The sequence below is a fragment of the Lonchura striata genome, chromosome 14, assembly GCF_046129695.1.
Source record: "Lonchura striata isolate bLonStr1 chromosome 14, bLonStr1.mat, whole genome shotgun sequence".
NCBI classification, from domain to species: Eukaryota; Metazoa; Chordata; class Aves; order Passeriformes; family Estrildidae; genus Lonchura; species Lonchura striata.
In genome coordinates, this window is record NC_134616.1 from 9800120 (window position 1) to 9826907 (window position 26788).

The 26788-nt window shown below is 39.0% G+C and overlaps 1 protein-coding gene across 7 annotated transcripts; it reads left to right on the top strand.

Moving 5' to 3' along the window:
- Positions 1–26132, top strand: XIAP (X-linked inhibitor of apoptosis). 7 transcript variants are annotated; one of them, XM_031504794.2, is made up of 9 exons: positions 1–85; positions 6823–7778; positions 11400–11523; positions 17394–18296; positions 19845–19944; positions 21002–21080; positions 21673–21706; positions 22921–23145; positions 24586–26132. In XM_031504794.2, the coding sequence occupies exons 4-9, from the start codon at positions 17426–17428 to the stop codon at positions 24777–24779; spliced, it is 1503 nt and encodes a 500-aa protein (XP_031360654.1). In that variant the 5' UTR covers positions 1–85; positions 6823–7778; positions 11400–11523; positions 17394–17425; the 3' UTR covers positions 24780–26132. The 7 variants fall into 7 exon arrangements, with proteins under 7 accessions (XP_031360654.1, XP_021404088.1, XP_021404085.1 ...); XM_021548413.3 differs by lacking the exon at positions 1–85 and adding an exon at positions 6379–6472; XM_021548410.3 differs by lacking the exon at positions 1–85 and adding an exon at positions 6379–6472 and having other exon boundaries at positions 6823–7501.
- The last annotated feature ends 656 nt before the right edge of the window (positions 26133–26788 follow it).

A 26788-nucleotide genomic window follows, 5' to 3' on the forward strand; every position in this document is an offset into this window, starting at 1 on the left:
CGCGCGGTGCGGGTGCGCGTGAGGCGCCGCCGGCCCCGAGCACGGCGGAGCGGCGAGATGTCTGCTCGGAGAGAGGGCGAGAATGGTAAATCGTTTGAATAAATAGGCGGTTAAAAAGGGATTGTGTAAAGCTTGCTATGACACGTCTAAATGGTCCTTCCGATACAAGCACTTAGGACAAGCAGTTGTATGGACCTCGTATTCCGCGTGTCGCCCCTAATGCGTGTGCCTATTTTATTACATGTCGCTTGTCTCCATTAAGTTTCTGCAAGTTGTTCTGTGTTCCCTTCAGTTGCTAATTGGGATATTAGGGTTAAAACACTCCATTTGGTCGGGTAGCAAATGTTTTTAGTCAGACATTTCTCTTTCCTCTCAAGCCACCTACGTTCTCAGTCTTGTACATGCTTCCTCCTCTACAGTAGTGTCAATTGTTTCACAAATACAATGAAACTTCAGCAAATGGGGAAATTGAAATAAAATCTAAAGGTGAGGCCCCACAGCCCCTGTGCCGTTATCGGTGCCAGCACTGCTGTGCTCGCTGCCTTGTTCTCCACTCTGAACTGAAACGTGCAGCTTGCTTGTTTTATATATATATATATATATATAGGTGTAACAGCTTTCCACTCGCAAAATAGCTCTGATCAGGAAGTCTAGCATTTCAGCAAATCTACATAATTCTGCCTGAGACAGGGACTGGTGTTGTTTCAGTTACCATTCTCAGCCAGTTTCTGCGAGCTGTGCAGAATATTGTGCAGAAGGCTGCTTATGAACAACGCCTACTTCAAGGGGATCCCTTACAACCCTAAACTCTGCAGTAACACAAGGAGTAAAGGAGGCAGATTCTCTGCTTCTCATACTTATATTTTAATTATATGGAGACCACATTCCAGGCATACTATATGCAGTGTAATAGAAGATACACTCAGTTTACAAATGCCTAATCTATTTCTGATAGATTATTTTTAAAATAAAAATTCAATAAATATATTGAAAACATATGTATAAATGATAAGCATAGAATTGCAGGCCCGAGGAATAAAATGAGAGGGTGTTATAAGCAAATGCAATAAGTCTATTTAGAAGATAAGCCTAAGAGTCACATAAACAGAAAACAAGAATCTAACAAAATATATTAGGTGCAAGGATGTATGTAGGAATAGTTATGTAAGGTCTGAAGATAAAAATTTGAGATTTTGCCTTCATGATGAGGAGGAAGAGGCAGTCATGGAGAAATGCAGTAGAATAAAGCCATCAAATCATTGCAGGACCAACAGATTAATTCCCAAGTTTACTTAAGGAATTTAAACCTCTTATTTCTTGAAGTATATTAGTAACGGACTGGGACAGGCTGAAAATAAAAGACAGTACATGCAATGCAGAAATACACATGACAGAACCAGTTTTAAAATCTACTCTGAGAAGAGTCTTGATTCCACAGCATTTCTATAGTACTATACAAAACCTTTAGTGGTTATTTAACATAACATTTAATATTTATATAAAATACATTCTCCTTAATTAATATGGATTCTATATATGACATATAAGCTCTAAAACATAGACATTGCATTTTGTATTGCATAAAGTAATGTAGGCAAAGCAAAATATTTTTAAAATAAGTATGTACCAATTCCTTCTCAGAATGACGTATTTTTGACACAGAGTAGTCTGTTCCACACTATAAAGTCATATTCAGTTCTGACTTATCCTTGCTTTTGTGGTGGACATCTCTAGATAGTGAAATGTCTTTCTCCGTAGCACTTGATGTTAGCTGAACTGGGAGGAATTCCTAGGTTAAAAAATAAGACTTATATTTTAGTTCTGTAAAACAGCCTTTATAGTTCATTCTTCATCTTTTCATGAGGCTTTTATTTGCTAGAAAAAGCATCCTGGGCATCCTCAGATTTGTATCAATAAGTCAGAGAACCTTGTTAAAAGCCAGGACAATTTTGTGTTTCTGTTGTTTCAACAGGTTTACATTTACCTTTCTAAATAATGGAATAAAATAAAATGTTGAAAAGAAGGAAGAATGATGCCTGCAAATGCAGGATATGTCACAGCACAATCTTAAATCACCTACTGTGCTTCCTGCCTGAATAAAGAAGTGCTCTGAAGGCTTTGTCCGAGCTACATTAAAGGAAATGCCTCTGTCACCACTATGGTAACAGCTGGATAGCAGCAGGAAGTTATTTAACTGAACAGTAAATACAAGGTTTTCAAGGCTGTAGTACATTATCCAGCAAATACATAGCTAAAAAAATATCAGTGGTAATTGGATCTTATAAAAATGTATTTATTCTTGGTTTTCAAAATAAGTACTACAGCCATCTATTGGGAGAGCTGGAAATGTACAAAAGCAAAAGAAATAAAACATCCAACAGCTCTTTTCCTCTGTATTAACCAGTTCCATTATTCATGTGACAAGGCACAACTTTATTATCTGCTTTGAGGGTTAAACAATTGAGTGCTTTACTTTTTCTGCACAGACAATTAAGAATTACTTTTTGGAAGAAATTATTTTTTTATTATTTGGCTTTAGTATCATGTCCACGTAAGAATTAATTGTTCTAAATTCCCCTTTTTCTTTTAACAGTAATTGTTTCATGATTGTACCAGTTCTTTTTCTGTAGACATTTCCTAAATTCTCACACAGAAAAAATAAAGGTACAAAGGAGGCATGAGTTCACATTGTTAAGATGATTTCCATTTGGTAAAAGCTGTTTAGGCAAGTAAGAATCTTAAACATTAGCTAATACTGGCTGTTTCCATTCATCTGGACAGCTGAAATGAGAAACATTCTTAGACAGTGATTGTCAAATACATCTTGCAACTTTTTGGTTTTTTCATAGCTAAACTCAGTGTCATTGCATCATCCTGAGCTATAAAATGTCCCAGATTTAATGAAGATCACACCATTATGGAGAGCTTTGCTTATTTTCAGCTCACAGAAATCAGCATTCTTTCACTCAGAGTTGTTTGCTTTTCTTACCACTTGGCAGCACAGGCAAGAGCCAACTGTAGATTTAGGTTCCATTTCCAAACGCAATTGGCCTGGATATCTTCTGGTCAGGGCTTAACATGCACATAACTTGTTGGTTCTGTGTATGTTCATGAAACCTGCTGCTGAATAATGAAAGGCAGAAAGACTAATTAAACTCTTCTGCATAATGCCTGTGAAGAAGAGGCTTTGTTAGAAAAGGTGCTGGAAGCAATGCCTGGAGTAATGTGATTGGAGCAGGATTTGGTAGGCAGCAGATCAGTTATTTGCTTGACAGTATGTTTCACTTATTCAATGTGTATTTCTCCCCCATCAGAGCCTATCACTCTAAAGAATCCTGTTCATTTTTTTTTCTGATCATTGACAAGGAAAGACAGAAAGACCCCACACAAAAATCTGTTTCAGCGGTAGATTTGAACAACGAAGAAACTGACCAAAACAGGGAAAAGGATAATTATTTCTTCAATCACAGTATCACCAAATGGCAAAATGTTAGTGCAGAAGTAGAGATCTGTAAGACACTTGCTGCAGGGATTTATTTTCAGAATGAAGACAAGCTGATCTAATGGGCCTTACTCCCATCCTGTGCTGGAACCATTGCATTGACAATTCCTGCTTGCCTGCACTGAAGAATGATGACACAATTAAAAACTAATAAAGTAATTAAGCAACATTTTGTCTTCCATTGCATACATCTTCCTTGAAAATGCTATATCAAGAACAATTACTGTAGTATGTAAAGTGTGAAAATACAAAAAACAAAATCTATGGATTTTGCATTTTGCAAGCTGAGCTGTGACAATATCACTGACGGTGTAATTTGGAGTCTTGTAGTGATTTCTAAGTCTACCAATGCAGAAAGGCAGAGTACAACTTGTAAGGCAGATATTCCTGGGCTCACAGCTCATCAGTCATTGATCTAATAGCTGGATATTCTTCACCATGGCTCTGTATCATAACACCTCTTGGATTACACATATTCCACAGAAAATGGGATGACATACTGCGCTCCGGTGACAAAATCCCTTTTGGAGCTTTAGCCTGTTGTGAGGTTGTGGTCACACACACAAAGGGTTCGTTCTGTCAGCTCCCTGGCAGTCTGTCCAGTGTTGGCAGAGCCAGGCAGCCCATGCTGGTGTCTCAGCAGCTCTGCAGCTTACAGCTTGTCCTTCTGCCCCTCTCCTCCGGCCTGTGTGCAGAGAGGTTCCAGGTGGCCGGAGCCTCTGGGGAGGGTTGGCTGGGTGCTGGTGATGCAGGAAGTGTAGGAAGCCAACATTAGCAGTCACCACTTATTAGTGGGTGGGCAGTACCTGCAATTTGCCAGAGCTATAGGTGTGGCTGTTCGTGAAGTTGGCAGGCACTTATCCCATGGAAATAGGTGCTTCGTGCTGGTTTATTGTGAGGCGTTAACAGTATTAGTGCATTGATAATGAGAGAATATGAAGGTTTGAAGGTAAAACCTGAAATCGGTAAGTCAGGCTCTTAGCAACATGGTCCACACCTTGTTTGGATTGTGTACCCCAGATACCAAGCATGTTAAAATGAAAGTGTGTTTGTGGCTAATGATAATCATGTCAGAGAAATTCTGAACCCCTACCTAAACTTGGGGTTTGCAGACTGTTAGGAGTCAAAGAAGCTATTTCTGGAACTCTCCCTTGGGATTCCTCATTCTTGATTCTAGTGTGGAAAGCAGTCTGGGGACCTTGTCCATTGCTCTGGGGCACCTTGTCCATTGCTCTCTGTTCTGCTGCTGCATCTCTTTCTGAGAGTTTGCATGAGTTCAAGGTCAGAGGATCCTTAATTAAATATTCCTGCCTTTGACACATGAAGAATATATGTTTAAGCTTCTACAGCAATATACAACATTTAATGAGGCTACTCTGCTAAAATTTAGATGGTCATGTTGAGTTGCCCACATACATAAGAACTCTCAAACATCATCAACAGGATGTGGGGATAATTAATGACCAAAGTGATCAGTTAAAGGGACATGTTTGTTAACCACAGCATTCCTTTTTGCTCCTTTCTGTCTCTTTTCTCCTGTCAGGGCATACATATGGAAACATACAGGGAATAGGCAAGCATTGCCTTGAAATTGGCATTTTTCTACTTATTGTATCAGACTTAATAGTACCTGTGTGCCAGAACTAATATTCCAGCATGAAGGAATTATGAATAGAAAACCATGCATGTCATCCTATGTCACATGCTTGCTAAGTCCAAAGTCCCAGCTCTAGATAATTATTTCTTGCATTAATCAGTTCAAACAGAACTAAGATAAATCACTGGTTGCATTTTCCTCTTCATTTGGCTTTTAGCTCATCTGCTCAGTGGATTGTGAAAGAATGTAAACAGTTTGTGTCTGATTTGACATCACACTGAAGTGAACTTGGAAGTAGTTTCAGCAGCAGCAGCATACTAAGTCTTCAAAGGATGAGTCAGTGTTTACATGCTTAGATGTAACTTTCCCACTGGGAAAAGTTATTATCAAGTTCAGTACTGTTGCCATTTTTTTATGGTTTTAGTTTTAATGAGAAGGTATTTTATTGCATTGTGTGACAACAATGGATTTGGGAATTACAGGAATGTTTGTCCCGCTTAAGATTTCATTGCTGAAGTTTGAAAAGACTCATCAGGTGTTTTCAGCTTTTCCTCTGTCTCTACTATAATTATGCCTCTATTTTTCTCAAACTTCCCTTCAGACTTCTCCACTGACTTCATGAAAGTGTAACAAGAATGACGTTTATCACCTGCTTGCAACAAAAGGAAAGAAAGAATGTGCTGTAATAGTAAATGCTGTGGATAAAGAGTGTAGTACTGTTTTGAAAGAGAGAATCAGATTTGATTTTCTGTAGACCAGCATACAAATGCTTGGCTTTCCTGTCAAATGACTGAATCTCTTTTTCCAATGGTACTGAAAGCACTGGATATATTTCAAGGGAAAAGGCAGCTTTCAGACATCTGTTACTTATTAGTTATTCAATTTTCTATTGTCATATTCATGAGAAAATGTTTCTTGTCAAGTCGCCATTTTGTGATTTTTCTGTATTTGATTTTCTTCTTTGCTGCACCTCTGAAATCGCAGCTCTGGATTGCATAGGTTTTTTCACTCCATTCATTAATTTGGCACTAATAGTCCAATTGATAAATCAATAAGATGAGTAGGAAATAAATTACATTAATTTCTTAGGGATTGTATTAACAAATACAGTTTCCCATATGAACCACAGTGACTCTTGACCCATAGTTGACTAAATAGTTTGTGTCAAAGAACTGTGTGCTAAGTCCAGTTTATGTTTATCTGACTCAAACAGGTTGACACTGATAGAAAATTTTAACGTGATTGTGTGATTGTGTAAATAAAATTTCAGAGAGACTGTATTTTTGTATGATCTGATTTTTTCAGTTCTTTTATCTCATGTTTTTTGATGGAAGGGTACTCAGGAGGTGATTCTAATCCAAGCTCCTGCAGGGGTGAGAGCTTTTCAATTTAAATTTTTACCATAGTTCTTGATTTAGACATCAAAACCTGAAAGTGGGTCTTTGCTAAACTTTGTGACCTCTGAAAACAATCTGCTTCATTTGGACAAGTATCAAACCTCAATAGAGCAAAGACCTTTGTTAAAATCACTGCTGATGAATGTATTAATAATGTGGTATGACAAGGACTTAGGAGATTAAATATTCATGTTCACATTGCAGTGTTAAGGTGCAAACCTCTTACTGTGACAAAGATTCTTAAATAAATAATCTTGGCTTTGGACTGATGTGGAATAAGTTTAGATGTGACTCAGTACTGCAATAGAGCTGTTTATTTCTTATAGGCTCAGCATCACCACTGTGCTGCTGTAAGAGGCCATCTGAAGACCCTCACTCATTTGCCTGCTGATTGCCATGAGAAGGAAAAACCCCCTGCTGCAGTTCCGGCTCAGAGAAGCCAACATGCAGGTGCAGCCACTGCATCATCACATTAGCTGCTCCCAAGGAGGCCTGGCAAGAACTTGGCAAGGACTTGGCAAGGACTTGGCAAGGAGTTGGTAAAGACCCAGCATGGACCCAGCACAGGGCAGCCTGCTGTAATTCCTGCTTCACTCTCCACCTTTAAGCTGAATGAACTGTTGGGGTGACTCTGGTGGTCTCTCACTGCAGACCCCTCATCTGCCTCATTACCACCGTGACAGACAGAGATCAAGAACCCTCTCCCCAAGGACTGAGACTGAGACCCCTACCACAGGGATGTGGGGGGAGAATGACATGGCCTGTTCTTCTCCAGTAACTTCAATGGACTTATTCTTCATTGTGTTTGTTCAGCCTGGATGATTTTCAGAAGATTCACCTGTTCCCCCACAGCAATTTCAATAGACTCTCATTGTTCTGCATGTTCCCCCCTTTTTCCCTCTGTGGACTATAACTGGACCCCTGGGTTGAGCAGGACTTTGGAGACTCTCCCCAACACAAGACGAATCCCCATCATCTGGACCAGTGAGGACCTCGCCTGTGTTGGTAGCTATTCCAATCCCCCTCTTCTCTCTCTCTCCCTCTCTATCATTTTTATTTCCTTTCTGGCCCCACTATTGCATTTATTGTTTTGGCCCCTAATAAAGGTGCATTTGCTGTGATTAAACAAATCAACAAATAGTCCCCTGCTATTTGTCTTTTGCACTTTGGGATTGGCTAACAAACCATCACAACACCCCACTATAAGCAGATTGTAACAGCTGCATCACTAAATACTGTGTTCCAGATTGCAGGTCATTCTTTTCTGAACAAAGAGCAAGTGGTATGTAGAATTACATCCTAAGTTATTGAATATTGTTGTTGATTACTGAATAATCATTATATGTTTTTTCTAATCAATCAAAATGAGTTTGTTACTATTTCATTGCTTACCTTATACTATAGTTACTTGTAATAACTACAAGCTTTGAATCAAACTGTGGTCTCAGTAGGTGCTGGACAACAAAGTGAGAAGCAATCCTTACTCAAAAGGGCTTTCAGTGTAAGCCCTGGAATCTGCAAACATTGTAATACATTGGATAATTACACTGCTTCTCCTGAAATTGTCCACACTATCTGCTACAAGTCTTTGAAGAGATATGGTCTGAAAACAGTGAGTCGCTACTGCTGACATGCTCAAGGGGAAAACCAAAAAAGCTTGAGAACATTATTCCAAGTAGCTGAGTTTTCCCAAGGATAGCAGGAAGCAGGTCTGCAACATACAACCAAGTACTCTGGCTATGTTAAATGTGCTGGGTCAGCAGTGAGGTCACCTGAGATTTTAAGAAAGGGGAAAAGGTTAAAGCAGTATTTTCCTGTTCAGGACCGTCTTAGTGTTAGCCATGAGAATGATTAGATGATTTTTGGCTACAGCTACCAAAGAAAATAGCCTGAGGTTTCTGTCTGATTTGGAAAATTCAAGTCTCAAAAAAACTATGGATTAACAGATTTAAATCGTAACAAGCTGTAATTCTGCGGGGACAAGAGTTGAGAGCAAGGAGAGCGTTGGGATGAGCATTTTCCAGACATGAAAGCGTCTGGAGAAGATGGTGTGAGATGAAGGGGCTGCTGGAGGTGCTGAGGGAGGAGAGGCGAGGCCGCTCGGAGCCGGGAGCGGGGGCAAGTGAAGCAGTGAACGGCCGGAGAAACGGCAGGAGCTGGAGAATGGGGTCCAGAGGGCCGAGCAAACTGAGGGGGTTGTGGCGGCTGAGGGGGCTGGGGAGCGGGGCAGCGGGGACCGAGGGGCCGAGGGGGATGCGGTATGGAGGAGCGGTCCCGAGGGGATGGAAGGGGATGCGGTATGGAGGAGCGGTCCCGAGGGGATGGAAGGGGATGCGGTATCGAGGAGCGGTCCCGAGGCGCTGAGGGGGATGCGGTATCGAGGAGCGGTCCCGAGGCGCTGAGGGGGATGCGGTATCGAGGAGCGGTCCCGCGGGGCTGAGGGGGATGCGGTATCGAGGAGCGGTCCCGCGGGGCTGAGGGGGATGCGGTATGGAGGAGCGGTCCCGAGGCGCTGAGGGGGATGCGGTATGGAGGAGCGGTCCCGAGGCGCTGAGGGGGATGCGGTATGGAGGAGCGGTCCCGCGGGGCTGAGGGGGATGCGGTATGGAGGAGCGGTCCCGAGGCGCTGAGGGGGATGCGGTATGGAGGAGCGGTCCCGCGGGGCTGAGGGGGATGCGGTATGGAGGAGCGGTCCCGAGGCGCTGAGGGGGATGCGGTATGGAGGAGCGGTCCCGAGGCGCTGAGGGGGATGCGGTATGGAGGAGCGGTCCCGCGGGGCGTTCTGCACTTCCTCCCGCCGCCGCCACGCGCCGCCCTCCGCCGGCGGGAGCCCGCCCGCCGCGCCCCCACCGGCCCGCCAGGGGGCGCCGCTCGTTCCCGCGCGGCGCGGAGCCTGCCGGGAGCCGCCATCTTCTCGGGGAGCGCTGCCGGGCGCGGCGCCGGCGCCGGGGAGCGGACGGGACGGGACGGGACGGGACCGGCCCGGCCCGGTGAGTGCCCGGGCGGCGGCGGGACCGGGGCGGCGGCGGGACACGGAGGCGGGCCGGGCTGGCCGCGCCGGGGGCTCTCGCCGCTCGGGGCGGCTCGGCGGGGCTCTCCGCGTGCGGCGGGGGCTCGGTCCCCCGCTGGCCGCCGCCGCCCCCGGCCGGAGGCGTTGCCATGGGGACGGGCGCGCCGCCGGCGGCCGGGCCGGGCCGGGCCGGGGCTGCCCGGCGGAGCCCAGACCCGTCCCGAGCCGTGCCCCGGCTCGAGCCTTCGATGCTGCTCTCTGCCAAAGTGGATGAAAAATTATCTGTGCTCATAAGCGCTTCTGTGGCCCCTGTGGTTCTTTTGACGTATTTGAATATTATCTCTCCTTGCCCACTCTTTTGTTATTTAATTTTTTATTAGGCCCATTACTTTCTAGAACTGGTTCTTGTTAATAGAAATGCAGTTTTGTTCCATTACAGCAGCTATTAAGAATTCTATAGGGGCAAGTTCACTCAAAGTAATTTTTTCAGTGGTAATTTATGTTTTGCACAATGTCTATGATCATATGCTTATATATTTCTCTCTAACAGTAAGTGTATTTCTGCTTCTGTACTACTTGTCTAGTGAATCTTTCTTCCTGCTGAAAGCCCTATAAATGGGTGTAAGCATGCATTTTGTTTGGGTAATTTTTGCATTGTTTTTAATCTGTATCGCTGCAAAATGTAGACATATTTGCAGCACTACTTTCATTATCCCTTTACTGCTACAGCCTTAAATGGCAATTTTAATGCAAATATTAATGTAGCTAACTGGGAGAATTTAGTTTCCTAAATGAACATATAGAAACTACAAGATCTTACAGTAGAACAATTTTGAAGGAAAAGCAACCAACTGCATGAAAAAGCCCTCTTTTACCTTTTTGCCAAATATCTTTTTTTTTTTTATCTAATACCTGGACAAAGAGCAGAAGGATACAGATTTACTTAATTACTCATTGTTTATCCTGAAGTAAATCACCACATAACAGAGAAGAAAACAGTGAAGTATTACCTCTAAGAAAGCAAGTTTTTCTGTGATAGATTGCTGCTTAGCCTTTTATTTGGATATTTTAAATTTTCTTAATTGCTTCCTTTTGCTATCTGCTTGACTGGTTTGCAGTTTTCTTTGAGGTCCTTTAAACAATCCCAACTACTCGCTGTTATGAAATGCTTGGCACCTACAGTACTGGCCAAGAAGGGCAAAGGAATCAGTTAATGATTGTTCTGCATCTCCTCTGACCTTGCCCTTTGCAGTCAGCAGCAAAAGTGAAAGAATGCTGATGAGGATGGTTGGTTATGGGTTTTTTTGACTGCTTCCACTGATGCAAAACAGACTTGCATTTGTTATCAGAAAAGCAAGGAAATGTGTGTTCATAGCTCAATTTTAGAAGTATGAAAATTAATTTCATTTCAGGCCATGTGTACCTATGATAGGATTTCTGTCTGTTGCTGTCCTCCCAAGGTGGGTGGTACAGCTGCAGAGAGCTGAGGAGTTCCAGAAATCCAGTTTATAATCAGATATGGTATTTCCTAGGAGAGAGAAGTCTGGATCATGAGATTTAATTGTCTACTTTACATTATTTCTCCTTTTTGCTGGCCTCTAGTTTTTAATTCCAGGATTTTGTTTTGTTATCTTTGGATGTTAAGGGGTATGCCCAATTTATATCCCTTACTAGTTTTAGTATAACATCTAATTACCTTTCAGAGTTTCCCTGACCTCAGACTCTTTCATCTTTAGATTATATTTTAATTTGGATTTCTTGGCCAAGGGAGAGAATTTTTAAATGTGTTTTTTTTTTTTTTTTTTTGTCATAGCTTTTAAGTTGTGGCTTCATAAACAATGCTGAAGGTTATGTAAAAGAGGTTGCTAACCTTTTTTTTTTTTCTACCAACAGGAATGTAAATATTGGAATTTGTTCTAAAGATTGGTGGAAAATAGCAATGAAACCAGTATCTGCTTTGATTAATCCATTGCTATGCGTCATCTGATTGGATACTAATTCCTTAGGGAAAACTGTTGTAAGTACTTTTTGTATTGTTTTGTTTAACAGTGTACAGTCCTTTGCTGCTTTTTATTTTTCATAGCATGGTGTCTTTTTTACAGAGTTCTAATCTAAAATATACTGAGCATGATAAATCAGGCTTGAGAAACCACAGGATTTTTAAACATGAAAAATGTAGTTATGTGTGAAGACTGAAAGGCTGTTAGGATGAAGAAGGCATGCTGCAAGGCTTGAATTGATTGTCACTCCTGTCATGTAAAATGAAGCTGCACATGTCTTGTATTGTCCTTCTCCTTCAATGATTTGGAGAGTTTCTTATTAAATAAAAAGGCAAGCAGAGTGTTTTCAACAGGAACAACTTTCATATTTCGTTTTTGGTAAAATATTAGAATTAGTTCCCAAGTCATCCCCATTTTCTGGCAAAGTTAAAAATAAAATATAATGGATAATCCAAGAGAAGTTTACAAGATGATGAGGGATGTGTGTGTATGAATACACATAGTTTATATATGGATGTGTATATATATGTATATGTGCAGATTCTTCCCATTCTTTAACAGCAAAGCATTCCTGCTGTGACACCAGAAGGTGTCGGGATGCTGTTCTCTCTCGGGCTGTGACACCAGAAGGTGTCGGGATGCTGTTCTCTCTCTTGGAGCTGTGACACCAGAAGGGATCAGGATGCTGTTCTCTCTCTTGGAGCTGTGACACCAGAAGGTGTCGGGATGCTGTTGTCTCTCGGGCTGTGACACCAGAAGGGATCAGGATGCTGTTCTCTCCCGGGCTGTGACACCAGAAGGGATCAGGATGCTGTTCTCTCCCGGGCTGTGACACCAGAAGGGATCAGGATGCTGTTCTCTCTCTTGGAGCTGTGACACCAGAAGGGATCAGGATGCTGTTCTCTCCCGGGCTGCAGCTGGGTGACTGAGCCGTGAGCTCAGCGTGGCCGCTGCGGGCGGGAGCGCTGGCGGGGCTGGGAACGCCCTCGCCTCTGCCTGAGGCAGGAGATGCCAGTCCGGGCTTTCCCAGCCTTGCCCGAGTCCAGAAGATTCAGCAGTTTTGCTGTGCCATGACTCATGTTGCTGTAGCTGAAGTTTCTTATAATAGCTCCCGGATGAAAAAAACCCTCTTTTTCCATATTTTTCTTCAACTAGAAGTTTAAATTATTTGTGAAAGAAGGATGTAGCACTAAAAGCTGAAGCTCAGCTCGTCAGGAAAGAAAGTGCATCTCAGGGCACTGCAGATTTTAGTAGGCATTTTTTACTACTGACTGTTATTTTTAATAACCCCTGTTGACTCAGTGGTTTTTTTTTTTGTTTCTTTGCCACAAGAGCAATATCTTACTTGGGCTACAGCATGCCAGTTTTTCCTATAGAAGTTGGTATTTAGTCCTTCCTTCTCATACATACAACTAGAGTTCTGATGACATTTAACTTGGAAATTCTCACAAAGGATTTTCTTTTTCTGCCCTTAGCAGCCATGAAGCCATCTTTTTTTGTTTGTTTGTTTGCTTATTTCTCTGTTCCATACCCATGTGACTTCTTCAGGAAGAAAATAGTTCTCAAAATGGTATGTTTCTCTTGGCCTGGTATGTACATTTGGAAGACAGGGAGAGCAGGAAAGTCTTTGTAACTTAACTTAAAAATTAGGAGGATGTAATAACCTGCTATAACCTTGAGCAACTGACTGACTTCCTGTGATGACAAGCCCTGATGGGAGGCTAAGTAGGACCTGTTGGAAGAACAGACAAATAAAGCTGAGCTGATAGGGTTATGTAAGCTTTGGCACTGAATCAGGAGGCATTCTGTAGCTACATACCCTCTTTCTAAAATAAATCAAAAATACCTAAACAGAACTCTTTTTAAAAACAGCTATTGATCATTAGATATAAATATGCTGAAATTTCAAACACTGTTTATATAGATCGTGTTTGTGGTCATTTTAATCTTTATAAATAGGTTTTCTGTTAGCAGCATGCACCTTCCTTGATCTAATTGCAGCTGAGCAAGCAGAAACTGAAGTTCATTGAAGTGACATATGCATAATCTGTGTGTCAGCTGGTACAGTGTGTTCTGTTTGATATTTACTTGGTGCACTACTCACATTTCAAAATTCAGTCAACAATAAACACTAGCACCCTTTGGTCAGGATCATGAAGCTGTGCAAGTAGATTTCTGACTTGGAGGTTACTGCCATGCTAGTCATGTAAAATAATTAAAAATAACTCCTTATAATGCCAATCTAGTTTGGGGTTAAGGATGGAAATAATCACATCTAGTAAAATATACTTGAAAGGGAAAAGTGAGCTTTATACTTTTCCTTTCAAGCTTTTCAAATCTAGGTAATATGGTCATGTATTTTTGCATAAAATAAATACCTGTTAATATTTTTAAAGCTGAATTAAACATGTTTGTTTTGCGGAACCACAATGTATAATTTTGCATTTTGAATAAGTTAACATTTTTACTATATATTTTTGTCTCTACTTTTTTTCTGAAACATAATTAGTAGGCTATATAAATTGGTCATTCAGGTTGAAAGAGGGTGGTGTCTTGTGGCAAATAGCCTTCAGTTGTTCAAAAGCAGGATTAAACTTGGCTTAGCTTCTGGAAGCCTTTCAGGCTAAAATAGACTGTGTACTCACTGTATAAAAATACATATAAAGCTTCAATAACAGTTAAAATATCTGGGCTTCATAAGTGAAGACGTTCTTTAACATTTCTGGAGCTTCTGCCTTTAATTCACATGTGGTTAATTAAAACCTATGGAAAATGGCTTAATTAATTTCAGTATACTTTGACTATATCCTGACCTCATGTTGGCTACTGGTATATATTGTAAAGTCTTGTGTGCCCATCTTTGGTGGCAGATTTTTGTGAATTTATGTTTCTCAGCTGTAGACTATTCAAAGATTTACCCTCACTCATTATTCTGCTACAGTTAATCTGAGTGCTGCTATGATGTCAGATATTGTTGTAGATCATTATTCCAACTAACTGGAGTTAGGCAACTGCTAAAAAATATGTGCAGAAGCAGTCTTCATAAGCTAGCTGTAATTTTACACTTTGAGTAGTAGCTTTTAACAGTTTGAAAAAGAAATAATTGAATATGATATTTTACTTAAAGTAGTACTAATGTTGTATACAAAACAATACTTACACAGGCAAGGAGTTTGCCTCAATGCTTGATAAAGGTGTTTCTTACAGATAAAACTAGTGAAAATGCAAGCCAGCAACGTTTCGAGGGGCTGTTGTAAGGGAAGGGCTTCATGGTGTCTGGAACATGGTTAAACCTTGCCTCTTTCTGGGAGGGACTGGCCCTGCTTCTGTCATTGCAGTAGTTAGACGAGGCTTTTAGAATGATAGTTGAACCTTTCTGCTCCAAGTGATCATGATTAAATTATGTAGTTGATATAATTTGAAAAAAAATAGTTCATTTTAAAGGATTGATCTGTTGTGATTGTGCCTTCTGTGTCAGTGCTTATTGCTCTCTTGGTACGTGCTTTTCATATTGTTTTGATTGTGAGGATTGACTCCAGAGAAACCAAATGTGGCAAATATTTTCATTATCACCATGGGAAGGGTGGTGTTAATGTGGTATCAACCACATTAACAGAAGGATTTTTGAAATATTCATGGCGTTTTAGAAAAAACTAACATACACAAAAAAATTAAAATGTAAAAAATTTAAATAGGAAGATTTTTTTATCACTGTTTCTTAATTCATTTCTATATAAATGCAACAGAAGTAGAGGTATACTGCTATTCATACAGCAAAAGCCATATATATTTGGGTTTTTCAATTAACAGTTTGAGAAAGAGTCTTTGTAGGATGTGAGGTAGGCTTTGTTTGTGTTCTTATAGAAAGTCTTTTAGGCTTGCAGATAAGAACATTACTGTGCAGCTAACTGGTTTTGAGTAATACCAATTCTTTCATGAATGCAGTGTAATAGTGATAGATGCTTAAGGTCAATTGAGATCTTTACAGGAACAGTTCTAGAGGCCTTAAAGCAAGGTTTTATAAGGAAATAAACATGAGCAATAAACATAAAAGCTTTTAAGATTTCATTATAAAAAACCAATTGTTTTCAATGTCTATATTTATATAAAAATACATGTTTTATGACAACTTTCATATTACTAAATGTAATTACTGGTTTGGGTGTCTTTGCCCTTCAAAGTCAAAACAAGCATATAGGTTAGTCAATGCAATTTATTCAGATGCTATTTTTGAATTTGCTAAGCTAAAACAGAAAGCCACAGTATAATTTGTAGTGTTATTACATTAGTCATGAACTGAGAGAGAAGGAATTAAGGCTGGTACTCAGAGGTCTTGTATGTATGATTACATGAAGCACCCATGCCAGGTGTCTGATGTCACGTTTTCTTCACCTGCTCATCACCTAATTATCTTCGTCATCTTGGCAGAGGATGCAGCAATCCTGCAATACATAGGCATTTTTATTTGCCCCTCCCCTTTCTGAACCCTAAAAAAAGTTTTGTAGAAGCTAAATCTGGTGTTATAGAAGTAATCATTGCATTGATGTTACAGAATGTATAATCAATGTTAATGCAAGTCTTGAGGAATCTATATTTTTGTGTGCTGGCCTACCTTATACAGACTGGAAATAGTTATATTTCAGGATTCATATAGAAAATGGAGAAGAGCACTTGTTCAGTTAAGTACATACTCTATTCTTCCTTATATGCCTTTCTTTTTCCTAATTGCTAAACTATTACTGTTTTGTCCTAAGAAGTTTATTTGGGCAGTCTCATAATTTAATTTAACACTTTAAGATGTGTATCAGCAATAGCCAAGACTTTTAAGTTAAAAGTATCACTGCACTTGTGTGGACAAGAGATGAATGTTTACTGTGCTTTGGCTTCATCTGTGTTGGGATGAAGGTGGTGACTCTGTCAGTTCGTGGTTCTGGCACAGGACCTGCTGTAGCCAAGTTGCTTTGTTTCATCCTCAGCAAAGATGGGGCTTGTATGAGTGCTCTTAGCAGCCTTGTGACACAGAAGGGACATGAGGCAGAACTGATAGTTGGTACTCACCCTGGAAAAGTATAGGTAGGGGTAGGAATGTATGATAAGTGCTAAGAAGAATGACATTCCTTCAGGTAGGGAAGGGAGGGAAAGCTGGGGTGATGGCAGAGGCATAGGAATTTTTGTAGAGGGTGTAGGCAGGGTGTGGAAAAGTGGAAGCAGTATGCTGGACATGATCACTAGTGCTGGGACTCTTAAAAGCAATGCCCATCACTTTGGTAAAATGCTCCAGTGCAATATCTGATAGTTTATTTAATAAGATATTTTGCTAAAATATAAATCAAGATGTGTCTTTACAATATAAGACAAGTAAAAAAGCTTTTTTTTTTCCGATGACGGTTTTACCAGTTGCTGCCCACCTGTAATGGGCATGGAGGTCATGGCCTTCATATGAGGATAATATATAGTTGTGTTTGAGAATTGAGCTCTAAAATCTTGCAACTGTGGTCTGGCTCAGATCAGTATTTTAAAATTAGTAACTTTGTATTTCAGGTTCAGAAGCCTTTTGGAGGGGTTTTGGGCAGGGGTTTAATAGCTTTAATAAAGTATTTCATTCTTGCAATCTTTGTTAAGAAATAGAATGTGCTTTTAAAGCTATAAACCTGTGTGTTCTCCAGGTAAATGTTTATAGGCCTCTAAGACATCTTGATCTTTCTGCTTTTCTTTACAAATTTTTTATTATTTTGGTTTTAATACCTTGGTGTTTGCCTCTATGTGGCCGAGGAACTGTTATTTTAATACATAACACATTGTAGTTGAATTTAGCCAGCTTCCGGGGTTGTATATGGGCATGATCTATCCTTCTGTCTGGAAATTAAAACATACGTTCTTTGTTTAGGAAATCTAAAGGGGAGCCCTGCCTATGAAGAGATGACGTGTAATGTCCCACAGAACTCGGAAGTTTGTGCCTCTGCAGACACTGATGGTGCGCAGGAATGGGCGCAGGAGCGTGAGCGACGGGGAACTTTTGTTGGATTTCCACAGGGCTGTCCTGTTTCCGTGTTGGCTCTAGCACAAGCTGGCTTTGTGTATACTGGAGAAGGTGACAAAGTGAAGTGCTTCAGTTGCCATACAACTATTGAAGGATGGGTGCCTGGGGATTCTGCAGTTGAGAGACACAAAAAGCTTGCCCCCACCTGCAAGTTTATTACTGAATCTGCTTTTCTGGAAAGTGACATGGATCCTGTTGCCCAGAACTACCAGAATAGAACTGAAAATGGTACCAGCAATTCAGCCCTCCCATGTGCCCTGGATGACCCTGATGTGGAGGCAGATTACCTTTTGAGAACTAGACAGGTTGTGGATATGTCAGATAGCTTGTATCCTAAAAACCCTGCTATGTGCAGTGAAGAAACAAGGTTGAAGTCTTTTCACAACTGGCCCCTCAATGACCAGTTGACACCACAGGAATTAGCTAATGCTGGATTTTATTATACAGGTGTTGGTGACCAAGTGGCATGTTTTTGTTGTGGTGGAAAATTGAAGAACTGGGAACCCAGTGACAGAGCTTGGTCAGAACACAAGAGGCATTTTCCCAAATGCCTTTTTGTCCAGGGCCGGGATATAGGAAATGTTTCAAGTGAATCTATTCCTTCTGAGCTTGGCATAAGTGGTCTGAATAATGCACAGCACCCAAGGAATCCCTCTATGGCAAAATATGGAAAACGTTTACAAACATTTTTATCTTGGATATATCCTGTTGACAAGGAGCGACTTGCAGAAGCTGGGTTCTATAGCGTAGGTAAGCCAGACCTTGAAATGACTAATACCTTTTACAAAGAAATTGTACATGAGAAAGTGTCTTGTTATGGAAAAAAACTCCAATTTTTAGAAGTTTTATATGGAACAATTTGCCAGAATCTCTTTACTCAATTATCTACTTTCTACAGTTCTTATGTAAAATTGCATACATTGTGCCATGTGTGGTTACTAGCAAAGCATAGTCTTGATCATAAATTTCCTCTTAGCAGTAAAACAACCAAGTTTTTGTTGTTTTTTTTTTTTGCCTGTTAAAACCTTTATAGTATATCTTTCACAATGACAATTATTTGAGTTAATAGTTTTTAAGAAATTAAGTGCTGTCCTCCAGACCTTAGGTGTAAGGAATGGGCCTGTGGCCTGTACAAAAGCATGTAAACAAGACAATCCAGATTGTGTGCTATTGTTAACTTAGTTAACATGAGTTTGCATTATCATACCATGTGAACACCCAAAACGAGCAAATACCACTACTCCCTAGTTTATGAAGACAGTGGTACCAGTGGAAGAGCTTTTACTCTTACACATGCAGTATTTGATTTGGATAAGACACCATCTCTATGCATTGGTTTTTCAATTAGATGGAATTGCACAGTACCATTAAAGCCCTTTGACATTCCACACTGAGGGATATTGTACAAGTACAAAGTGTTGCTCTTACTCAGTCACAAGGAAAAGGGCATTATCTGGGATAATTTCTTGCTCTCATCTTACTTGACTTCTCTCTTAGTACATCTCAAAACTTTATAGTATGATTCTGTTTAGTTTAGTTGTGGTCATAAATAAAATCTTTGCTATATTCCTGTAACCTGTAGGTTATAAATGAGCAATATTTGTACCCACTAGAACTGTTTTATTGATTTCTTCTTGGGTTCATAAAAGTACTGAAAGATCTGTATGGTAGAGTTGCACTAACTGGGCACCTGCTTATCAGACTGAGGACTCTTCAGGTGACTTCTGTAAAAACTGTTCCCTGTGGCCTGAGAAGAATTTAATTCTCTGTGGAAACACTACCCATACCTCCTCTCATTCCAATAATAATGATATATAAGCAGTTTCTGGGGCAGTCTGGGATCACAGTAGGCACAGTGCTAGGACAGAGAGGATGCAGTTCTCCTCAACTGGTTTTGCTATTGCTGGTTAGGGGCTGTTGATTTAATGGGAAATGGAGGACCACGAAGCCATGTAAACATCTCTCATTCTTTGTGACAGACATCTTCAGGCCTTGTTTTCCATTGGATTGAACTCCATGATAACAGATTATTTTCAGCTTTTGGTTTTTTATCTGTATAATTACTTACTAAAATAAAATTCAGGAAGCTTGCTTGTCTTATTTTGTGTTTCTTTAAGCTCAGTTCTCCCCTGAACATTTGTTTCAAATCATGTATGTTGTCCTCTCTTAAAATGGAGTTATTTTCAACTGAAATTGTAAATCAGTAAAATATATATTTCTTAATGTAACATTTTAGTTGAAAACTTGGAATTATGCCTGCACAAAGTATGGAACTTTATTCTTGTGTGGTTTCCTCAGGTAATGGTGATCATGTTGTGTGTTTCCACTGTGGTGGAGGATTGCAAGAATGGAAGGAGAATGAAGACCCTTGGGATCAACATGCCAAATGGTTTCCTGGGTAAGGTATCCCTTAGTGCTTTCTTGGTGTGAGTCTGAGTCTAATTTACAGTACATTGCATTTTAATGACAGCATGCTAATAAAGGCTTGAGAAAGCTGATTATGGCTTAACACTGTTAAGATTTATGCAAATAATTTTGTCTTATTTATAGCATTATTAAAGAGAAGATATCTGTGTCTGGATTTAAAGGCTTGCTTTCTCAGTAAGAAAAATTGTGTAGTTTTGTTAGTATGCATCTACGGGGTTTTTATTGTTTCCAAAGGCTACATTGTAATGGTTGCTTTTATAGCTTGCTATATGTAAACGTTTGTAACTTATACCAAGATACAAAATTACTAAACAGCTGCCATAGAGCGAACAAACCCGAAGAAGTGGGTTAGTGGCATGGAATATAAAACATAGTTCTCTCTAATTTGAAAGGATTAAGGATTCTAGACTGTAGTAGTACCAGAAGTAGTTTTTAGAAACTTGCCAGTGTTGTCTAAAATCTGTTTTGAGGTTTTGCACATCAGCCTCAGTGGCAGTGTGTCAGCCTCACAGCAGCCGTCTGTTCTGAAGGTGAAGTAACTGCTGGAGCTGGACAACTCTTGTCAAGGAGTTATGGCATTCCCTAAATCTTCTGGTAGGAAATAGCTCTGCCCAGTGGTTAAGAATGTCTGGAAAATAACTAAAGAAAGCACAGAAAGCACCTGTTTCACCAGCAACTGTTTGCTTTGATTGTGAAAGACTATAAGAACCAGCATTTTAACATAATGTTTGTTTTTCATTTGAGTGAGCCTTTACTTCTAGAATTCTGTGTCATGAGCTGTCATGGCCAACAACTCTTAAGCTTTCTTCTTCACCAAAAATGGGATAAAGATAAGTACTGCTTAAGTGTTTAAGATGTTCTTAGAAATATTACAGTGACATCACAGATGTTGGCTAAATATTTAGAGATTTTAAAAGCAGGCAAATTGCATCTGTATGATGTAGGCAATTAATCAAAGCTTCCATAGTTACACAACAAATTTTTGCTGCTAATGCAGTTCTATTAAATCTAAATGTTCTTATTTTCAGGTGCAGATTTGTGAGCAAAGAAAAGGGAATAGAATTTATAAATAATGTTCACTTAAAAGATGGATGTAGGGATTCAACAGTAAGTGTCTTGCTTATTAATCATTTTGTTAAAATAGCAAAAATCAACATCGTTTTATATTAAGTTATCTTTTAATACCTATAATTTAATCCACTTGCTGCTACTTTCATTGGCAGAAAGTGAAAGAATTGCAGTATGTTTTGTTTCTGTCAATCAGAGTGTACCCAACTCCCTGTTCTCCTTAGCCTGGGTTAGGGATCACAGCCAGGGCACCTTGTGAACGTTGTATATTGGATACTGAACAGGTGCCATTTGTTTTATAGCCTGGGAACCTAAGGTTGATGACAAATAGTAGCAGATACATTTTCTTTTATTTTTGGTAGAACATTTTTAAACTTGTGTGTAGTCACTAAAATGTAAAAGTAATGTTTTAGAATGCTTTTGTAGACTAAAAATTATGTGCATATGGTTATTGCAGAAATAGGTTAAAATTATAACAAAATACTGATCATTTTGTTCAGAGCAGATTAATTAGTTTTAGTCACCAAACGAACTTGAGATCAAATAGCTATTTTTTTTATTTTGTAATTGTATGCATTTCCTTCTACTTTCTCCAGAATTGTAATTTTGTTTCTTTATGTTTCATTTTTAGACAGAAGCTGCTGAAGGGACAATACTTCCTAAAGGTATCTGTTTAAAACAAGCAGCCTCCCCCCATTTTGGAATATCCATATTGGAATATGTAGTGACAGGAACGGTTAATTTTAAAAATAACCCTACTACAGGCAAATTGTTGAATGATATTCTTCCATTACTTCATTGCTTCCAAAGAACTGAAGAGCGTATTTTATTTCTCTTAGAGGAAATATAATTACAGTTTGGTAAATATTGTAAATTAAAGGTTGTGAACCATGGAAGAAGTTTGTATAGGACTGAGTCTTATAGCTACAAGTGAGTGTGCATCAAGCATTGAATTAGTAGTGCTGTGGGATGAATGTTAAAGGATACTGAACAGAGACAGCCCTTCTTCATGGGCAGGAAAAGTTGGTCTGTCCAATGGCAAGGACTGAGCAAGCTGAAGTAGTTTATTATGTCTTCCAGTATTACACATTCCTGCAATGCTTTTCACAAATACCAAGCAATAAAAAGACAAAACAGTCAAAGGGGTAGTAGGAGGGCCAATCAAGCAGCTTCATCACAGGAAATGGGAGCTATTGATAGTAAGAGTGGCTACACAAAACCTGCTTAGAACTCTCCCATACTGCTCATTTATGGGAGTGAAAACAAAAGAACCTTGGGGAAAAAAAAAGGTTTTGTGTTTAAAAATTCAGAATTGTTGCTGTTTTAACAAGGCTGATAAGTAAAAGGAAGGGGAAGGTCCAACAAACTGAATAATGGTTTCCCCAAGTAGTGTTGTGTCTTACCACAGACCTACTTGCTTGTTGGTAGGGCTGTGTTTTGGTTTTATAAATTCAAATTATTTATTGTTTTCTATCAACACATGTGTGAGTTTTTTTCCTTCTCTGAACTGAATTAAAATTGATGTAATGTTACTTATGCATTGTGACTTTCTGGATGAATGTCATTGAACATTCAGCTACAAAATTTGTGATGGTAGTTTTATGAGACAGGTTATTTAATTTGAAGTAGTTGATTTGAAGAGCAAATGTAGGAGGATTTCTATAAGTAAATGAGGGGAAACTGGGAAAGCTAGGATAGAAAAAAAAAGCTCAAATCTGCATTCTTTACAATTAGCAAAATTCTCAAATCAGAAATATGGTTCCTTTGATTACATATTTTTTGCAAATATGTGTCTTAGAGTACTGTAGTCAATGCTGTCAGATAATCAGATTCATCCTTCTTAAAGTGTTTTTGTTTTGTTTTTAATTTCTTGTTTTAGATGATCTCTTACAGAATCCTTGGGTACAAAGTGCCATAGCCATGGGTTTCAGTTTGTCTGAGATTAGGAACACCATGGAAAAGAGATTGCAGATGACTGGAGAAAGTCACACATCTGTTGAGGATCTGATAGCAGATTTAAGTGCTCATAAAGAAAATACAAGGGAAGAAGAACCAAATGAAATCCCAGTTGAGCAAGATGAGCTTATTCAGTTACAAAACCTCTGTGTGTACTTTCATATCAGTTTTTTAGTCTGTGAAATATTTTTTTAATGTTATTTGTTTATTCTACCCTCTGATCCCAGTCTCACCTATGGTAAATTTACAGTATTGTAAATTAAAATTAATTTACAATTTGGGACATTTAGAAAAACAGGGTGAACACCCCTGAACAAACAGGGTGTTAAAATATTTGAGTGTAGCAGCATTTATAAATATCATCTCTAAAATAAGTGGTATTGGTATCTCACAGGTGTGTAACAGTGACAATCTAGTGTGCTTCTAGGAAAGGTTGTATGTGCTAACAAGAAAAGCCAAAATTGTTGTGACAATTATATTTAAAAATAAAAGCAAGAGTAACTACAAGAATATAGTTATAAGATGAACTGTAGATGTGGCAAAATGAAATAGACCCAAGGACACACTGTCATATTCAGCGTATTGAATACAGAAAAGTCACAGTGGGGGGATGTTTATTTTACAATACATAATTTTGTTTGGGGTAGATGTATTTTTGTTCTTGGCCAATAAGAGCAAGTGTGCATCTAAATGGTGTTTCTATTCAGTCATTTATGTTCCAGCTTTGCTGGGGCATGCAAGCCATTTTCAGAAAGCCTTTGTGGTGCACTCTGCAACTAAACCAAACCCAGGAGTTCTAAATCAGGAGACTTGTAATCTAAGACAAGCATATGGGTGAATTTATAGGGAGGGCAAAGACCATCTGGTTGGCATGATAAGCTGAGATCTTACCAACCCCCTCATTTTAATAAGATTTTTAATAGGACATTGTGGGGGAAGAAGAACTTGCAGTGCAGCTGGACCTTATTTTGATGGTTGGCTGTGCAGAGCTTCCCCCAAGTGGCAGGGGAAGGTGTCTGAATTTTGTATTTTCAAATGGGGCATATTGGAATAATAAAGAGCTCATGTACAATGCCAAATTGACTCTGTCTTACAGATTTTAAGCTTTTTGAAGATGGACATTTTGAAGATGGGGGCAGGGAAGGAAGTCACATCCTCATTTTCTCATTAAACTCAGAAAAAGGAATAAAATCCAGTAACAACAAGCCTTTCTTTTACCTTCAGCTCAAATTTTGGGGAAATTTTGTCAGTGAGAGGTCTGTGAAAAGAATGGTTCCTGACTGAAAAATGCATATCCTTAAATTCTATAGGTGTTTCAAGCTGTTAAAGGTGTTACAAATACAGACAGATGCACTCCCTGCTTGCATTGGCCTGGGAGATGTAATGGGATAGAAGGGGAAATAAAAAAAGAGGATTCTGTGCTACAGCTAGGATTCCTCTCTTCTACTTCTTCTTAGGGTTTTTTAAGGGTGTGACGTTTAAATCATATGAAGAAAACCTTGTCCTTGTGTGTAAAGAGAAAAAAAAATATAATGAGATTCAATGGTAGTAAGTATGTTAACTTCTTTTTATCTGTCTTTTTCCTTAGACCTCAGTACTGAAGAGAAGTTAAGACGTTTGCAGGAAGAAAAGCTCTGTAAAATCTGTATGGCTAAGGACGTGTCAGTTGTCTTCATTCCCTGTGGTCACCTAGTAGCCTGTAAGGAATGTGCTCAGTTACTTAATGAATGCCCTCTGTGTCGTTCAGATATTATGAAAATACAGGAAATTTTTATGTATTAGTGAAATACACAGCACTATGGATGCAAATGTTTCCTGTTTTTTTACTTTAAAAATGTGTAATATAATGTAAAAAATGCAGTTAATTCCAGAATGTAACCATATGGCAGGACTTAGATTTTTCTGCTGTCAAACTGTACACATTTTAACTTTACAAATTATTTTCCTTAAATGATTTTTTTGTATGTAAAAAGCAATATGTATGAAAGGCAAATATGTATATTTTGTAACTTTAGTCCATAGACCTGATATGGGAAAGCCCAAGTAATGTAAAACTTTATTTATGTGATCATTCCTTTGCTTCACTTTGGTAGGACTCTGTATGACTGATGTCTGTACAAATAGAGTTGTACAAAGAGCCTGTCCTTACAAAAAATCTGTAAATAAATTAATAAAACTATAGTTGTATACATGTATATTGTACCTGAGATTTTAGATTTTTAAAAATATTATGTAGGATAGAAAGTATTCTCTTTTTTCTGTAACTTTGGTTGTGACATAATTCAGACAATGCACATAAACCTGCTGCTGTATCCTTATGGTTACTTCTGTTACTTTGTAGCTTTGTTTTAATTTAATTCCTGTCTTCCTATCTATTTTTCGGGTTCAGATGTATAAATTGTCTTCAGGAGACTGGTTTTAGACATCTGTTTTTCACAAAGATCCATCTTTATATAAAATGTACAATAATTTTCTTGATTAAAAGGGAACTCAAGAAATTAAGGAAATTTTATGTACCCTGTGCCCTTCATGAGAAGAGGCTCATTTTAAATTTGCCCCTTACACAAAAAGATGTTCAGTTTTACATTTTTCTTGTTTGGTTGTTTTTGTAACACTGCATCATCCTAACTGATTTATCTGCTAATACTTTGCAGTGCTTTATCACTTATATTTTCATACAAGAAAATTAAACTTTATCTCCTAGAAAACTATTTTGTAAAATTTACTAGCAATGTTAGAAATCTTTCATTTTTGTTCATGTCGGTTTGCAGTATTTAAATTTAAAAGTTAGGAGCTATTCTAATGAGAGTCACTTTAAAATATTTAAACTATTTTTAGCTGGACTGATCCCCCATTTCTTAATTTGAAAGTATCATAGCTTTGTATTTAAGTACAGCTGTTTTATGATCACTGCTTGATTATGTCACTTCCTTATTTTGTGGCAATACTGATATGTTCTGTGTATATATTTTTGAGTTCTACACACTAAAGTTTAGAATATATAGAACATAGTTTTTCATGTTGTTAAAGTTTTGAATACACAGAAATGTATTATCTACCTTTTCTATTTTTTAAAATCTGTGCTGTGTAATGCTATGAATATTTAAAATAAAGGGCAACCCAGATGTTCCTTGATCAGTGTATTTGATTCTCACATGAAAAAAGAGAAGGCTGTTTTCTGTTGCTTTTTGTTTTGTAATTAAATTTATTAATTTAACCTGACTCTTATTAAGGATAATGATTTATTTTAATTGGAGAGAAAATAAAATCTATTGTTTGTATAGATTAAAGTTTGTTAATTATAAATCTAACAGTAGTTTTGCTATTTTTTATGGTTGAATTTGGTCTTGGGAATAGATTATGACTAGAAATTAATGAAGAATTCAGTTTTATTTTGCCTTTCTGTGCCTTTGTGAGGAGTTTAACATTTCAGATAATTCATGCATGCAGGGATTTTTTGGGACAGATATGGACTGGCAGTCCTGACAGCCTTGTTCCAGCTCCCATTCCTCCTTGCAGGGAGGGTTTTCTGTCCATATCAAGGGAAATAGAAGGGGAGTTGTAGCCTTGAGCTGGTGTATCTGGCCAGAAATAGCTTGTTTAGTTAAGGCTGCTCGCTGTGGTGCTGACTTGTTTAAGCAGATGGTTGGTTACCTGAGCCTGACCTGAGTCATGTGAGGGAGGCTGGATCAGCTGGATCCAACTCGCAGCCTGCAGAACCTGCCAGGCGAAAGAGGGGGACCAAATTTAGCTTAAACTCTTACAAAACTAAATCTCAGCAAGGAGGTGGT

What these genes read in the sequence shown, in the direction of transcription:
- XIAP (XM_031504794.2), top strand. Translation starts at nt 17,426, where the DNA reads ATGACGTGTAATGTCCCACAGAACTCGGAAGTTTGTGCCTCTGCAGAC. An exon ending in AGCTGGGTTCTATAGCGTAG is followed by an intron (nt 18,297 to 19,844) that starts GTAAGCCAGACC and finishes TGGTTTCCTCAG; the next exon opens with GTAATGGTGATCATGTTGTG. An exon ending in AGGGACAATACTTCCTAAAG is followed by an intron (nt 21,707 to 22,920) that starts GTATCTGTTTAA and finishes TTCTTGTTTTAG; the next exon opens with ATGATCTCTTACAGAATCCT.